Genomic DNA, 16,363 nt, shown 5'->3' with positions numbered 1-16,363 from the left:
GACCTCAAAAGTTTATTCCAACTGCAAAAAGCAAACCACAATTGTCAAACCTGACTAGGAGAACAGTTGTTTTTCTCTCATGATAACAGACATGTTGCAGTAAGAAAACGAGAATCCTGATTTGTTTGTTTCCTCTGTATCTAAAAACACTACACATAAGACCTGCTTAGAGCTTGTTATGGATCAAACATTCTAGACCTCTGTGTGGGACACAGACTACTTGTTATTCCTTTAGATAGCCTATGCAAAACAGGAGTATTATTTCATTTCAAAAGAATGGCTTTGCCAACAGATGAAAAAGTCACTCCTGAAATGTCACAGGAGAGCAACAGAGAGGAGCATGGAGCTACTCAAGTTCTTCATCCCTAAGGGCTGTGATATTAAGGGCATGAATTTTTTTCTTCCATATTATCTATCAAGTATTAAAAGATTCTCATGAATTGTGGACTATAGATTTAAATTTAGAAGCATTTACCACTTTCCCACAACGTGGCTACAACTCTGTTATGTTCCTAAAGGAACGTATGTCCTCCTGTGCCCTCAGGAAGAACAGAAAGCGCCAAGCTCCAGGGTTAGGGAACACTTAGAGAACGAAGAAGGTTCAGAAACTAGGCAAGTCCGGAGCATGGGCAAGGCTTGAAGCTCATTAAGAACTTAGGGAAGAAGGAAGGAAAGGAGACAGGGAGAGAAGTAGGAAACCAGGGAGAGGAGGAGGAGGAAAAGAGAGGGCAGGAGGGAGAGAAGGAAGCAGGGAGCTAGAGAGGAAGGGAAGGAAGGGCAGAGGGAAGGAAAGAGGGCGGGAAGGAGGGAGGAAGCAGGGAAGGAGAGAGGGAAGGAAGGAAGGAAGAAGGGAAGGAAGGAGGGAGTAGAACCTCTGTGTAAGTCAACATTCTCTTTTGAAACTCAATGCTCTCTTCAAGGTAATGAAAAAAACACATCACTTATACTCATCAGTTGTATTTGTGGAACGATGACAGAGAGAGAGAAGGAAAAAGTTTTGCAAAATTCAAAAAATAATAATGTGGGCAAAAAGGAGGGCTGGAAACAGGCACTTTGTCCTAAAGTAGCGTCACCTCAACCTTCTGGTAGTGGTCCTGACGCTTCCTTTCTCCGCTTCCTTCTTCCCGAATGCCACGAATCACCAAATCTCAGGACCGCAGCTTCGCTAAGGACAACCGAGAAAATAACTGAGGAATCAGAAGGCCCAATGCCTTTTCTGAAAATTAGGTGAAGCCGAAGGGCAGCCTGAGCACCAGAACGAAAGAACAAGCCGAAAGGGGCCTTCAGGAGCTAGGACCCGGGGGGAGTGAGGGGGGGACAAGAAGACCAGGAGGCAAAGCCAACGGAAGGGTCATCTCAAGGCCCCCAATCCAGGGCTCTGGTCCCCCATCCCTGCTGCAGAAGACACACCCCTCTGTCCTTCCAGCTCAGGGGTAGACGGCCACAGCCGCAGAGCAGCAGGGGGGACAGAGGGGAGCTGGCTGATTTAAAAGCTCTCAGTGCTCTAGAGGATGGACAGCTTTGTTCCTTAGGGGGAGTGGTTGGTAGACAACTGTCCCACCGCCTTCTGGCCCTCAAGTTTCCACGGAGAGGCATACAAGTGTCTGTGTCCAGCCTGTGCTTGGAGGAGGAAGCTTTGGTTCTAGTGTGGCCTGAGGTAGAGTTTAGTCCCTTCGGTGAGAAGGCCTTGGCCAGATGGGTCATCGGAGCCTAGTGACCTCCCAACAGGAAGTGGTGAAGGACACCCACCCTGAGCAGGCTACATGCAGCACCCTGCTGCATCCCAGGCCAGCACCGCAACTGCCCGCCACCCACTGATGGATGCTCAGTCTCAGTACTGCTGTATCCAACCTGGAAAAGCATCCAGACCTTGGGACTTAATCAATATTTGTTTTTAAATGAAGCTTCCAGGCCCACGGTGCCTGGAAGTGTGCAACTACGAGCATGCTTTTTGTTATCATCATGAGCTCTCCAGGACTTGGCCTGAGATGGTTAGGAAGGCCCAAGCAAGGGCTTGGGGAGATGTTCGAGGCCTCACTATACTGTGACAGTGGCTGCTACTCAGCCCTCACATTCTTACACTTTTTTGTCCCCAGTAGTCTCAGATCTTTTGACAAAATGCTATCCCAACCAAGAGACTCAGCGTGGGATTTAGGCCTGGCCCCTGCTGGCCACACCAGGTCAAAGGTGAGCCCTGGGATCCTGGATTGAGCCAATTGCAGGCAGGTGAGCAGCAGGATGAGGGATTCCTGTGGCTGAAACCCCAAACCATGCCCTGGACCACAGGCAAAGGACTGCTGAGCATTTCCCTCCACTTCTATGTAACCCAGCAGGGCTGAATCTCATCTGTGCCTCACTTAAGGCTCCACTAGTTGAAGCCAAAGAGATACGAATGCAGGTAACAGGAGTGTCAGGGATTGGCCAACAACCCCCAAACTAATGGAGAAGAAACTCTGAGGGAACTAGTTATGTAGACCTCAGTAACAAGCTGTTAGGTTCTAAGCTGTTAGGCATCAAGATTCTGGGTTAAAAGTACTAGGAAGATAATGCCAGTCACCATTCCAAGATATTTTTCTCCTTGAGCCCATCTGAAAATCTCTTTTCCAACCTCTCTTGCAGTTAGGTTGGTCACATAACATAGCTCTGCCCAAAGAGATGAGAACATGTCTCTTTGTATAGACTGGGGAGAACTCTGTAAGGAACGTGGCTCAGCTGGCTCAAGGTTTGCCCTCTTTTTCCCTTCCCTCCTGCCCAGAATGCAGTTCTGAGGAGTTACCTGGGAACCATATGTTGAAAGATATACCCTAAGGATGGGGGCAGAAAGATAAAAGGAGCTGAAAATAATGGGTACCATGGAGCAAAATGCACATGATCTGGACTCTTCCCCTGGGCTCCCTGCTGTGCAAAAAAGAAAAAAAAGTGAACTTCACCTGGTTAAGCCATGTAGGCTGAGTTTTTCTGTAAATAATCCTATTCCCAGATTCCTAATCTCTACAGGAAGAGAGGTCAAACTAAGTAGCTTTTAAGGAATATGGTTCTAAGATCTCACACCACTTGAATTTTGAGAATGAAAGGGATAAAAAAAGAAAGATATAGAAAAATAATTTGTTACTTGTCCATCTGGGTGACCCCAGCCTTTTCTAGGCAGCATATTTTATAGAATATTACAGTATTTTCTCTAATAGGAGAAAAACACTGGTTATCAATGGGTGCTTCTTTTAATTACTAATCACTGAATGAAAAGGAGAGTGAGCACTATACAAGCATCTCCAAACCCCTGCCAATGTCACATTGGCCAGAAACTGCACCAGGATTAACATTATTCAAACAAAATATGAAAAACCCACATCAATTGAATACATTCTTTCAAGTGCGTCCTCTCACCTTATTATAGATTTTGGTTTGGAGTAATCAGAGGCTTAAAATTAGTGGGAAAAAAGATATAAAAGCAAGATAGAGGATGCCAAGAAATTCACTTTCATAAAATTTATCTCTGTGAAATAAAATGAAACAAAACACAGGAAAACATAACCTCATCTCTATGGTCATCCTTCACACCTAATGAAGAGAAAATCATTGATGACTTTGACTCTTAGGAAAAGAGAGTTTTAGCACATGCCTGTTCAGAAGTAAAATAAAGGATTTTGACTTTGATAAATTAGTCAAGTATAAAAGCATGACCCTCAAACCTCGGGTCTCAATTAGAAATGGTAGTTTAAAAAGATTAGTTTAATCGTGGGAATTCCAGGGTGACACAGCACACTCAATCCTGTGGCAGGCTATGTGTGGGCTCGGATGCTGGACCACTTGTGGGATCCATCCTGCCGTGCCTTGCACAGGTCCCCACACAGGAATACCCTACTGCATTGGCTTTCTCTGCAGCACGGTGCACATGAGATTGGATTTTGAATTCCCCCCCTTCCTTGTGAGCCCCTCTGGAAAAGGTTGGCTCAGGTAAAGGAAAATAAAGCCAAGAGGCAGTAGAAAGTTACTGATTAAGGTCCACGCTGTTTCAATTCCCAATTTTCACTGATACATTTCAAGAGTGTTTTGCTTTTAAATGGTAACGTGTGATCTCTCATTGGGAGGGTCCCTGGTTCATGAATTCCAAATCTGTGTAAAACACACAACAGGAATGCCATCTCAAGAATCAGCAGGCCAGGGGTTCAGTGGTAGAAAGCTTGCCTGCCGTGCAGGAGACCTGGGTTCAATTCTCAGCCCATGCACACCTCCCACCCATACCCCCTTAAAAAAAACAATCAGTAGGCACCACATCACTCCCATTTGATCACATACAAAGCCATACCCAAAAGAAGTGAGTGAGTCAACGTCAACACCCCAACATTCAAATTACACGCTTTCCACATTTCATCTCTTAGAGTTAAATCTCAGGGACAAAGAGAGAGCATGTTGATTTTAGCACAGCTCTTCATCAACAGATAATCTAGGAAAAAACATTAACATTACCTATGAAACAATAAAACCTAAAAAGCCAAAATCCTTTTGAAGTTCAAAAACAATCTTTGGATGCCACCAACCTAAAACAACCGGGCATCCTCACACACAGGAACATTCCAAGTGGGACTATCCCTACGGAATCATTCTGGTTGAATGAAAGCAAGGGAAGGAGGCCCAGAGTCAGTATCTGTCTTCTCAAGGAAGCAATTTAACTTGGTTTCAACATTTTGTTGTTGTTGTTTGCTTTATTTTTGTTGGTTTATTCAGGGCTCTCTTCTGGATACAGATATACTGAGAAGAACCTGGGGAGCCGTGCCACACCCCCACCGTGCATCTGAAGCACCGGGCGTGCAGTCAGCAGCCAGGGGCCCACTCAGACACAGGCGTGTGCGGTCGGGAGCAGAACCCGTGGCACAGGGCAATGCTAGCTGCCCGGGGAGCAGGGACGGTCACCCACCCCAGTCCTGATACTACTTCTGCTCTGTCAGGCCAGGAGGCCAGGGAAGAAGGAGGAAGAGGAGGCGAAGAGGAAGGGAAGGGAGAGGAACAGGGAGGAGGTAAAGGATTGCCTAAACACCCAGCAGCTGGCCAGCAGGTGATACCCACTGATTGAACAGGACCCGCGAGCGCACAATGAACTTGAAGATGTACTCCAAGGCTTTCACAGCCTTGTACAGCTGCTCGTTGATTCCCGGCTTCTCCGCATTGTCCACGTAGTTCCGTAAGACTTTCGTCAGCTTCCTATTGGTAATGGAAACATGGATTAGTAAATTCAGAAATGTACACTGTGCCAGTTTGAAACCGTCATGTACCCCAGAAAAGCCACGTTCTTTAATCCTGATTCTCAATATTGTTGGGTGGGTCATTTTGATTAGGTGGTTTCCATGGAGATGTGTCTGTCTCCACCCATTCAAGGTGGGGTTGCATACTGGAGTCCTTTGAAAGGGAACTAATGTGGAAACATCTTCAGAGCCGACACAGAGACATTTGAGATACAGAAAGAAAACAGCCCTGGGGAAGCTGTTTGAAACCAGAAGCCAAGGACCAGCAGACACCAGCTATGTTCCTTCCTACCTGACAAAGGTATGCCAGACATCATCAGCCTTTCTGGAGTCAAGGTATCTTTCTCTGGATGCCTCAGTTTAGGTATTTTTCTGTTCTTGGAACTATAAGCTCGTAACTTAATAAATTCCTATTATAAAAGCCAACCCATTTCTGGCATACTGTATTTGTGACATCATTGAGAAACTAAAACATAAGCTATCCGAATTCTTAATGGGTACAAAAACACTTGCGTGGGCTATTTTTATTTCGCTTTATACTTATCAGTGTATGCATATTTGGGAAATGTTTTTCTAACCCAAAAAGCTGACCCATAAAATAACTCTCACAAGAGCGTCACAACCATCTCAATCCTTTTTAGTTTTTTTCCTAAAACAACTAGAGAGCTTATACTGCAAACAAAAATTTTAAAGTGATTTTTCAAATAGGATACATTCTTATATTTGTAACGAGTTTTCTTAGAATCCTTACATAAAATAATGAAACAATATATGAGAATAGCAAAGGTAGGCACATGAAAAGATTTTATTTTTTTTTACATTTCCTGATAAGAGAATTCCTCAAAAATATTTCATTATAAAATCATAATGACCACACTTCTCTTAGAAGACTATTATCTACCAGATATGCAAATATCTAAAACCTTTTTCATTATATTAAAAGCTTATACATTGCATAATACCCCAAAATTGGTCAGAATTGTTCTTAAATTTTCAATCCTACCATGTAAGAGTTTGTATAAATAAACTACACAGAGGCACATTGATTTTAATTTATAATTTATATTAACTACTTAGATGATAGGTAATTTAAAAATTCCTGGCTAAATAGTAAGTAAAAAGTATAAGCACATTTTTACTTTTTAAGAATTCAAATTATCAAAAAGTTCAAATTATAATAGATTTATGAAGATTGTAAGATGACTAATTTAAAAAAAAAAAAAAGGACCCAAAGAGGTCATATTCAGGCACATCACAGAAAAAGTTAACAGAAATACTGGAAATATTTTCAAAATTAACTTCATTAAGACAACTAAATTCAAATAACAAGAAATAGTTTGTCTAGTACACTGGAATAAATTGAAAAGAAGGTATTCAGAAAAGATATGGGGAAGAAGGAAAACTGCTGGAGGGAACTACGCATACAACACTTTGTGCAGGGTAAATTGGCAATCTCTCTAGTAAAATTTAAAAGATGTATAACACAAGCAACTCCACTTCTAGAAATGCATTCCACAGACACAATTATGAATATCTTAAATGATGTTGATTGCAGCATTGCCTATAATAGTAAAATACATAAACAATGCAAATATCCATCCTTTGGGGACTGGTTAAATATATTATGAGAAATCCCTACAATAGAGTACTGTATAGGTGTTAAATAAATGTTTTTAAAGGGGGAGGGGGGGCTCCATGAGCACTAACAAGGAAAAATGGCCAATTATATTGTTAAAAGAAAACAACTGGTATAGCAGGTACGTGTGTGGGTTTATCCTCTATTCTGTATTCCTTCCCCTGATCTGTGTGTCTATTCCTATGTCGGTTCTACACTGTCTTAATCATCACACATGACAGTAAATCTTAAAATCGGGTTCTTCTTCTGAAAAATTATTTTGGACATTCTAGACACTTTGCATTTTCCAAGTAAAGTTTTAAATTTAGCGAGTCTATTTCTTCACGGTAAGTCTGCTCGGATTTTGATTGGGAATGTGTTAAAAGTATAGATCAATTTGGGGAAAATGGACATGTTAGCAATAATTTTACCTCTTGATCAAGATACGTGGCATATCTCTCCATCAACTCCTTCTACTTAAATGTCTCTAAGCAATATTTTCTACTTCTCAGGGGAGAAGTCTTACATATCTTTCACATAAAATTTCTGATTTTGCTATGTTTTTGACAATATGATAAATGGTATTAGTCTTTTAATTTTCTCTTCCAGTTATTTGTCAAACATGCAATCGACTTTTCTACACTGACTACATATAGGATTGATACTTGTATTGCAACTTTCCTAAGTTCTCATAGTGCTTCTGGTAATTATTATCATTTGTAGATTCTTTAGGGTTTCCTATGTACCCACTTACACCAGTACATATAGAGTTTTGCTTCTTTCTCTCTAATTTTTATGCTTGTAATTATATTTTCTTGCATTATTACCCTACTTCCAGTACAATAACGAACATATAATCCTTGCTTTATTCCTGAATTTAGGGGGAAAGCTTTCAAAGTCTCAGCAAAAAGCACATTAGGTATAAATTTGCTTAGATGACTCTTACTAGATTTGGGAAGTTCCTCTGTATCCCCAGTTTACGGAGCGTTTACATCACAAATGGTTGCTGAAATTTGCCAAATGCATCGTCTGCATTACTGAGACTTAAACACCTGCTACCAGAAAAACAATGCCCAAGAGAGCTTTCCACAGTGATGGGAATCACGACCATCTGAAAGGTCCTTCATGGTGGCACCAGTCCCAAGTGACAAGCAACCACTTGACATACAGCTACCGCAACTGAGGAACGGAATTTTTTTATTTCATTTTATTTAAATTTAAATTTAAATAGCCACATGTGGCTGGTGACAATCATATTAGACAATGCAGGCATCGTTGTGACTCTGGGATTTTTTAGCCAGGAAACAAAAATGAACAACCATTTTTAAAAATGAAAACGTCGCAACAAAATTAAAAAGTGCTGCTCATCAAAAGAAAACATATTGAAAAAGAATAAGCAAACCATACGCTGGAAGAAAATATTCAAAATTTATGTTTGACAAAATACTCGCCAGATCTATAAATCCTACAATTCAATAATAAAAAAAGCAAATAACATGACAAAAAATGGAAGAGCGATTCGAACAGACATTTCAAAAATGCAAGTAAATAAATAAATAGGTGCTCTATTGCATTAGTCATCATGTAACTGCAAATTAAAATCACAAAGACATAACATTTTGCCCCCATTACAGTAGGGAAAACAAAAAGTCTAAGAATGTGATATTGGTTAGGGTCGAACCCATTCCAAATGGCCAGGGGGGTATGTAAAATGGTTCAACCATTTTGGAGAACAGTTTGGCAATTCCTCATTAAGGAGAACTGCACATTTACACTTTGACCCAGAAATTCAACTTTTAAGTGCTTATTCAAGAGAAATGAAGATGCACACCCACTAAAAGACTTACACAAGAATATTTATCATAGACTTGTTCACAATGGCAAAAAACTTGAAGCACCCCAAATATCCATCAACAGGAGAATGGCTAAACAAATTGTGGTCAATTCATATAATGGGATACTTACTACTCAGCAAGGAAAAAAAAGAACAAAATAAAATAATGATGCACAGAACAAAACAGATGAATCTCAAAAACGGGATGTTGAAGGAAAGAAGCCAGGCACAAAAGACCACATGAAACCACTGATGCAAAGTTCAACAACAGCCAAACAAATCTAGGATAATAACAATCAGAAAGCAGCTGCTTCTGCGGCTCAGGAAGGGCCCAGGGGAACTCGTCTGTGGGGCAAGGCAGAGGCAATATTCTGCGTCTTGAGTTGGCTGAGATTGCCTGGGTGTGTACCACTGTCAAAACTCATCAACCTGAAGGCTCAAGATCCAAGAATTTTATTGCATGTAAATTATTTCTCAATGAAAAAAACATTTAATTTAAAAAGACAGAAATAACATTTAATAATACTAATGCTAAATAAGCAAAGAAAATAAACCCAGAGATTTACAATTGTCAACAGGGGTCATTCTTTACCACTTAGGGTTACATATGCAAATTTCATTTTCTGCAATATGTATTTTGGTACTGTTCATTTTTGTTCTTTTAGGGTTTTTTGACGTTGAACACTTGCTATTTTCAAATGATAAAGGCAGTAGTAAGAATAATCAATTTTTACTACTGCCCAAATTCTTATACTTTCTACCACTACAGGCCCACAAAATAATAATCACTGCTTACAAAGATGACCCTCAAGCAACGCCTTTCAAAATCAGAAGAGAAAAACTAAATTAACTTCTGTCAGTTTCAGTTTTTAGAGTTTGGGGCTGCACTGCTCCTCCCCAGAAATTAGCAGCACACATGCGACCTGTACAACAATCACCAATAGGAATATTCAATTAACAAACTTCTCCAGTTGCCAACATTTATATATCCAACAAGAATTCATTGTGGTTTAAATATTGTGACACTAATACAAGTAGCCTACTATGGTAGGTTAACAGCCAGTATGGGCCAGACTATGAAAGGGTTTTATAACACAGCATTTCCAAGGGCAACCAGACTGTATCAGAAATGACCTGGGTAGAGACCAGAAAGTCACAATTTGTTGAAAAGTTATCAGAAAAAAAAGCTGTTTGGGTGACTGAGTAGATGAGAAGTCATTTCTTTTTTTCAATTCTTACAACTACTTTTTATACTGAAATAATTATAGATTCACAGGAAATTGTAGAAAGTGTTCAGTGAGGACCCAGGCACAGTTCACGCAGTTTCCCCCAGTGATTACCAACTTTCGTAACCATAAAACAATATCAAAGCAGGGAATTCACACTGGAGTCCTTTTGAACACTGATTATAGAAAACTAGTGAGCCAGCCTGGCATGACTGAGAGGGCCAGGTGTTCCCAGGACGTCAGGCTTGTGATACCCTCCTAGGACCAATACTAGTCAATTCCAGGGGCTCTGAAATCCATGGGTTGCCCATGAATGGACACAACCTACGAAAGTCAGAGGGATAAAAGTAACACCCACTGTCTACAGTCAGCTACAGTTTCTCCTCTTGGAGTTCTTTGTGAAGAAAGACTAAAGATATAAATATTTGCCAAATAAAGAAAGAGTTAAAAAGACTATCTAGATAAGAGTCTCACATAAACCCCTGCCTATCCAGGCCTTCTAGAGTTTCCATAACTGGGGGAGAAGAAGGAGAGCTCTCGGTGACGAGGCTTAGTGCCAGTATTTCATGGGGCCCAAACAACCCCAGGGCCACCTCAGCAGTGTAGAGACACCTTCCATAATTTGGTTCAAAATGGAATGAATACCATTGATATTTCAAGGTATAAGTACTCAGATCCAAGTTGTTAGAGTCCACTTAAGGGTACCAGTTTATCAAAACACGATAAAGAACATATTTTCCAAAATAATTTGCTTTTCAGCAAATCCCAGAGATTGAATAAAAGGATGTTACTTCTCAATTCAGTCCCATCATAGCTTAAAGATGAAATGGTATTTCTTGTTTTTCCCACTAAGTAATTGGCCAAAAACAAAAGTTAACAAACAAACCAAAAAGTTTGAGAAATATATGCAGTCTTTCTCCAACTGGCATGCTCAGGCTGATGCCAGCATAGGGATTTGGAATCCAGCGTGGTAAGCTTATTAATTGTTCTAATTTTCTGAAATTCAAGTACAATATCTAATCTGAGGACAGTTGTTGGCCATGTTTCAATAAAGAGGCAGCGCTGTCAAAATGAGCACATTCAGAGGGCATTTTACATCAGAGCAGTCTCCAAGTCAGTCCCATAACTCAGAATAGGTTCTCTTTTGGTCACTAGAGTGAAACTGCTGCACTTGATTCACCTTTCCCAAGATCTGTAAGGAACAATAAGAGGTGCCAGTCAGCTGGGCACTTCCATCTATCTAATACTGGCTTGGGTGAACAAAACGGTACAGACAATGAGTATTAGCAAGCAAGCACCAAGTACTGGCCACAACTTGTTCTGCACACTTGAGGACTCAGCCACCTCTTCTCAGGGGCTCTGCCCACTGCCTTGCAATACATATGCACTTGAGGCAGACACCCAGGAGTTCAGAGACAGGAGTTATACCAAGAGCTGGAGTCGGACAGCCAAACCTCTGACCTTGACTTCATGGCTGCAGGCAGGAAACAAGTTTTCACCTAAGTATGTTAAAGACATAGATAGAGCTCAGTTTACTGACCCTAAAGAGATATTTCTAATGATCATAAATGGAATGGTCTTAAGAAATTCCTTAAATATTTCTTGTTTACTGGAACTCACACAACAGGAAGTTTGAATATTTGCCAAATCCCACCATGAGAAACAGTCAAGATCATCGCAGTAACTGGAATAATAACGAAAGCTCAGAGTTGTACAGTGTTTTGTAAGTGCCAGGGATTACTGCAAATACTTTACATGGAATACCTCATTTCAATTCTCATACACGCCTATGATCATGCCTTTTTCTAGAAGGCTCAAGCTCAGAGACATCAAATAACTTCCTCAAGATCACAGAGTTTGCAGTGACAGAGTTGTCATTCAAGCCCAAACAGGCTGCCTGCAGGGCTGTGTTCTTATAAACTAGATAAGAGGCCTCTCCCACCCAGCTAGCAAGCACCCCTTCTGGGGTTTTTCTGGATCCAAGGCATGTGTCGGAGGGGAAATGTTGTGGGGGACAGTTGGGTGGGCATTAAGGTTTCCCATTCACTATAGCTGAACTGTGACACAAAAAAAGGAAGCCACTCTTCGCTCTTTACAGAGCAGAAGAGATACTGAAAAGTACAAAATTGATTTTTATTCACATTAAACAGCCAATAACCTCAAAACAGGCACACATCCATCTGTTCATTCATCACATACTGCTGGGGACCTGCAGTGTGACAGGACTCTACATTCAGAGAGCAGTTTCATCAAAGATAACCTAAGAATTTCATAGATAACCACAAAGTACAGAGAACAAGAATTTGTTCTGGGGTGTTGTGATAATCTATTGCATATTTCTTTCAATGAAATTTTTAAGTGTTGAGATGAAAACAATAATAAAAATTATGCCCATAAATTCAAAGTTTTGAGGGGTAAAATGAACAGTCATAGGCAGATCTGTATGAAAAAGACTCAAGAGCAAACAGAAGGGGTTAAAAAAAAAAGCACTGGTTTTAATACAAAAAGAAACTTACGTGTAGGCCAATGTGGCACTAAAATGTTTCTTGATGTAGGTTTCCAAAACAGGGTTGAAATGCTGAAATTTTCTATCAGCAATTAGTCCAATGATAAATACCTGTCAAGTTAATCAATATGTTCATTAGCAACGTAACGTGAACCATTTCCCAGTCTTCATCTGTATCAGCTGCACCACCACTATGCAGATCAACATTTTCAGACAGACGTTTGTCCGCTGGCTCCCCCTTCCTTCCAGAGAAATTACGTCTGCCCAAATGGAGCTTTACATCAAGAGAAACTTTTTACCTCTCCCTTCATCTACTTCGATTGGATTTACCACTGAAAAACTCTCAAGGAGGTGGTGAGCGAGCCCGGCCGGCAGCTCCAGAGGCTGCAGCAGGGAAGGGCACTTTACGATCAGAGCACATTGAGACAGATGGCCTCATACCAGAGCGTCAAACACCAACGTATCAAAGGTCTCGCTCTCCGAGTTCTCCATCATGATGTTGAAGAGGGCGTCCAAAGTGTCCTGAAGGAACTGCAGAGACACGAGAGGTCAGCAGACATAGATTCGCACAGCATTCCCCCAAGCTAGAAAAATGACCCTATATGGCAATACCCCAAATAACCACCTTATCCCAAACATTGCCTATGATGCTATCAACCCAAGGGGTTTTCTCAGCCATTAGACACACAGGACAAAAATTTTAAGATGTGTGACCAGAAACGTGAAAGAGGGAAAGAAATGGCAACTTGATCCAAGGCAGGGGGCTGGCAGCAGTGGGGACCAGTGGACCGCTTAGTCCCCAGAGGACCTTTCCAACCTTCCCCCGTTTCCATCAGTGTGGACGCTGAGCTGAACAGGGACTCTGGGAAGCCCGGGTCTGACTCATTCTCTGTGACACTGAGTGGACAACATTGACTAATGAGTGAGCAGAAGCCAAGTAGCAGCAGGTGCCTGCTGAGTACAATTAGGAACATTCTACTTCCCAAGACACCCAGGGCTGGAAAAAGAGATGTGTGATTCTGAAACCCAGGTACACGGCCTTGCACCGGGGAGTACCTTACTTTATTCAGTAGAAATGCAGAAATTACTTTATGGTCTACTAAAATTTACCAAAGAAATATTACAGCATAGAATGGCAAAATATCATGAATTCAATCAAGAAAAGAAAAAGAATAGGAGACTTCAAAGGTGTGTCACACTTGCAATTGGCTTCAAATCTCACCCCCCGCCCATTTTCCCTAAAACAAATATGAGTTGAACTGGAAAATACTATATTGGAAGGAATGAGGCCCCTGTTAGTGAAGGAGTTCAAGAATATGTGGGGTAAAAGGAAAAAGAAAGAATAGGTGGATACTATGCAATGCGATATTATTCAGCCATCAAAAGGAATGCTACAATATGGCAGAGAGACTCCAAATGGAGTCTAGAGGCTACTCTGGAGGTTGCTTTTATGCAAGCTTCAGTTAGACACTGCTACCTATCATAACCTGCCAACCCCCAACCAGGGCCATTCCAGCCAATCCTAAAGAATACCCAGGGCAATATATAAGATTTCACAAGGGTTCCATGCACTCAAGTTACTTTCCAGAAACCCATAATCTCCAGATGGGTCCCTGGTCCAGATAAGTCCTGAAACCTAGCCCAGCCTCTCCAGAACATCAGATAGCTCCATCTCCCTATCCCATATTAGTGACAGACCCTTCCAATATCAAAAAATTAGAATCCCAGAGTGATTTGATCAGGAGTGGAAAAGTATTTGCAAAGTCCCCTTCAGGGAATGGTAAGAATGGGGGAAAATTCAACCTCCCCAAGTTGAAAAAAAAAAAATTTAGAATGGTCATAGCCCAAACACTGCTAAAGAGAGGGATAGAAAGATCAAAGGTGATGGTGGAGTTATACAGAGAACATAGGATTTTACAAATGAATAGGAATGCTGAGTCATTAAACTGATATCTCTTTTAATCTCCAGCATCTTAGAACAGTTAGAAGTCAAAACCTAAAATTGTGAAATTGTAACCTATGTCAAACTCTGAAATATGTTCTACAACTGTGGTGCTATGCTTTGAAGTTGATAGCTTTTTTGTATATATGTTATTTTTCACAAAAAAAAAAGAAGGAAAAAAGTCTTTGTGATTATAAAAAAATATTTAATCTTCTAGCCTCCTATATTCTATAGTACCTAGAAGGAAAAATCTGAGATGATGGTATGGTAGCCCATGACAAACTCTGGGATCTGTCCTATAACTACTTGTTGAAGAGTGCCTTGAAATCTATTGCTTTTTTATTTCTTTGCTTTGTGTGTGTGTGTGTGTATATATATATATATACACAATAAAAAAAGTTAAAAATCTAAAAAAAAATCAACTATAAAGTTTTGACAGCTGATCAAATGGTATCTAAGTTAGTGTTTAATATTTAAAATTTAAGAACTTTGCTATCTAGATTTGTAGATTTTTTTCCTTGTTGCCTTAATTTTAAACTGGTTTAGGAAACAGTTACTGTGCAAACACAGGTTTTACAATGATTATATGGATTCTTTATTTAATGTGTCTATGGTTAAGCTAAGATATCCATTTTTGGTGGTTCAAAGTGTATTGCTTGTTTCCCTAAATAAAAAAAAATTTATATCAATATCAAATAAAAATAGTAATATATCAAAAAAATAGTTAATCAACTACATAAATTATAAGTTAATAGAGATGTGTTTTACCAGTTATGTCTTGTGGGAAAAAATGTCTCAAAGATTTAATAAACTTAATTCACTACAGGCTAAATAACAGTCAATAGTGTGAGTGATTAATTGCGAAAAAAAGAAAAAAAAAAGAACAGGAATGCTACAACATGGATAAGCTGTGGTAACATGATGCTAAATGAAAGAATCTAGACATAAAAGGCCATCTACTGTACAATTTCAATTGTATATCCAGAAAAGGCAAATTTAGAGACAGGAATTAAATGGATGGTTTCCTGGGACTGGAGAATGAGGAGAATTAGGGAGTGATGCCTAAGAGGCTGTTTTTCTACTGCGGGTGATAGAAATGTTCTTAAATTAGATAGTGCTTGCTCAACTCTGTGAAAAGAAGGTGTGAATTTTAGGATATGTGAATTATGTCTCAAGGTAGCAGTTATTAAAAAAAAAAAGTGGGGGTAGAGTTGCATGGTTATAGCATGGACTTCTAAGGGATGGGTGAATCAGAGGTTCAGCCTGGATTCTCCCTGAGCTGTGCCACTACGTACAGCACCCCAAAGAGGATCCGATACCTCGAATTAAGGAACCAAGTCACACAAACCTGCTCCCCAGCCAGGGCTCAGCACGCAGCCCACCCTCCTCCACAGTAAGAAGCGAGCCCAAAGCCCCGGGATGTCCCTCTGGGGGGAGGGTGCCATCCCAACTCACAAGGGATCCAGGCCCAAGAAGATGTAAAATCCCCCCATATTCCACTGTGTCCTACACCTGTTTAGCCCCAGAAAGAGCCACACACAAGCTGCAGGGGTACAAAGCCACCCCAACAAGAGGCACTCAGGTCTGGGCACCCAGAGCTTATTAATCAATTCAAGTAAGGATTTGGACCTACACCTTCTCGTTACTTTAGTATCATTTTCCATCATTCGTAGGTTGTAAAATCCTTGTAGAGGTCAAAATGTGGAGCCATCTGCTAACAGCCGAACATTTCTGCCAACAGGCTCACCAGGTGCCAAGCCCTGGCTCGTCACGGTTCATACAAAGCCCCTGAAGCCGACCGACCTGTCCCGCGGAGACAGATGACACGGTCAGCAGGGCATGACATCACCGCAGAGAGCTGCCACCTCGCTCTTGGGCCCCAGAGCCGCAGTGAGGGGGGCAGGTGCAGGTATCCCAGAGGACCCTAAGCCTAGCCCGGACAGGGCTGCTTTTGATGTCCCACTGACCCTCTAATCCACCGGACAACCAGTAGCACATTC

The 16,363-nt window shown here is 40.9% G+C and overlaps 1 protein-coding gene across 1 annotated transcript in view; it reads right to left on the bottom strand.

Moving 5' to 3' along the window:
* The window catches only part of DOCK1 (dedicator of cytokinesis 1), a 564,538-nt gene that overhangs the window by 422,444 nt on the left and 125,731 nt on the right, over positions 1 to 16,363 (bottom strand). The window contains exons 20-22 of the mRNA XM_077126402.1: positions 12,863 to 12,952; positions 12,432 to 12,532; positions 5,065 to 5,199 (exon numbers count right to left, since the gene is read on the bottom strand). Of these exons, the coding sequence (XP_076982517.1) occupies positions 5,065 to 5,199; positions 12,432 to 12,532; positions 12,863 to 12,952 (326 nt within the window). The remainder of the gene's footprint in view (positions 1 to 5,064; positions 5,200 to 12,431; positions 12,533 to 12,862; positions 12,953 to 16,363) is intronic.

Source organism: Tamandua tetradactyla, chromosome 13, assembly GCF_023851605.1.
Source record: "Tamandua tetradactyla isolate mTamTet1 chromosome 13, mTamTet1.pri, whole genome shotgun sequence".
NCBI classification, from domain to species: domain Eukaryota; kingdom Metazoa; phylum Chordata; class Mammalia; order Pilosa; family Myrmecophagidae; genus Tamandua; species Tamandua tetradactyla.
Note: the sequence above shows the minus strand (reverse complement) of the source record. Positions and strands in the feature narration are given on the sequence as shown.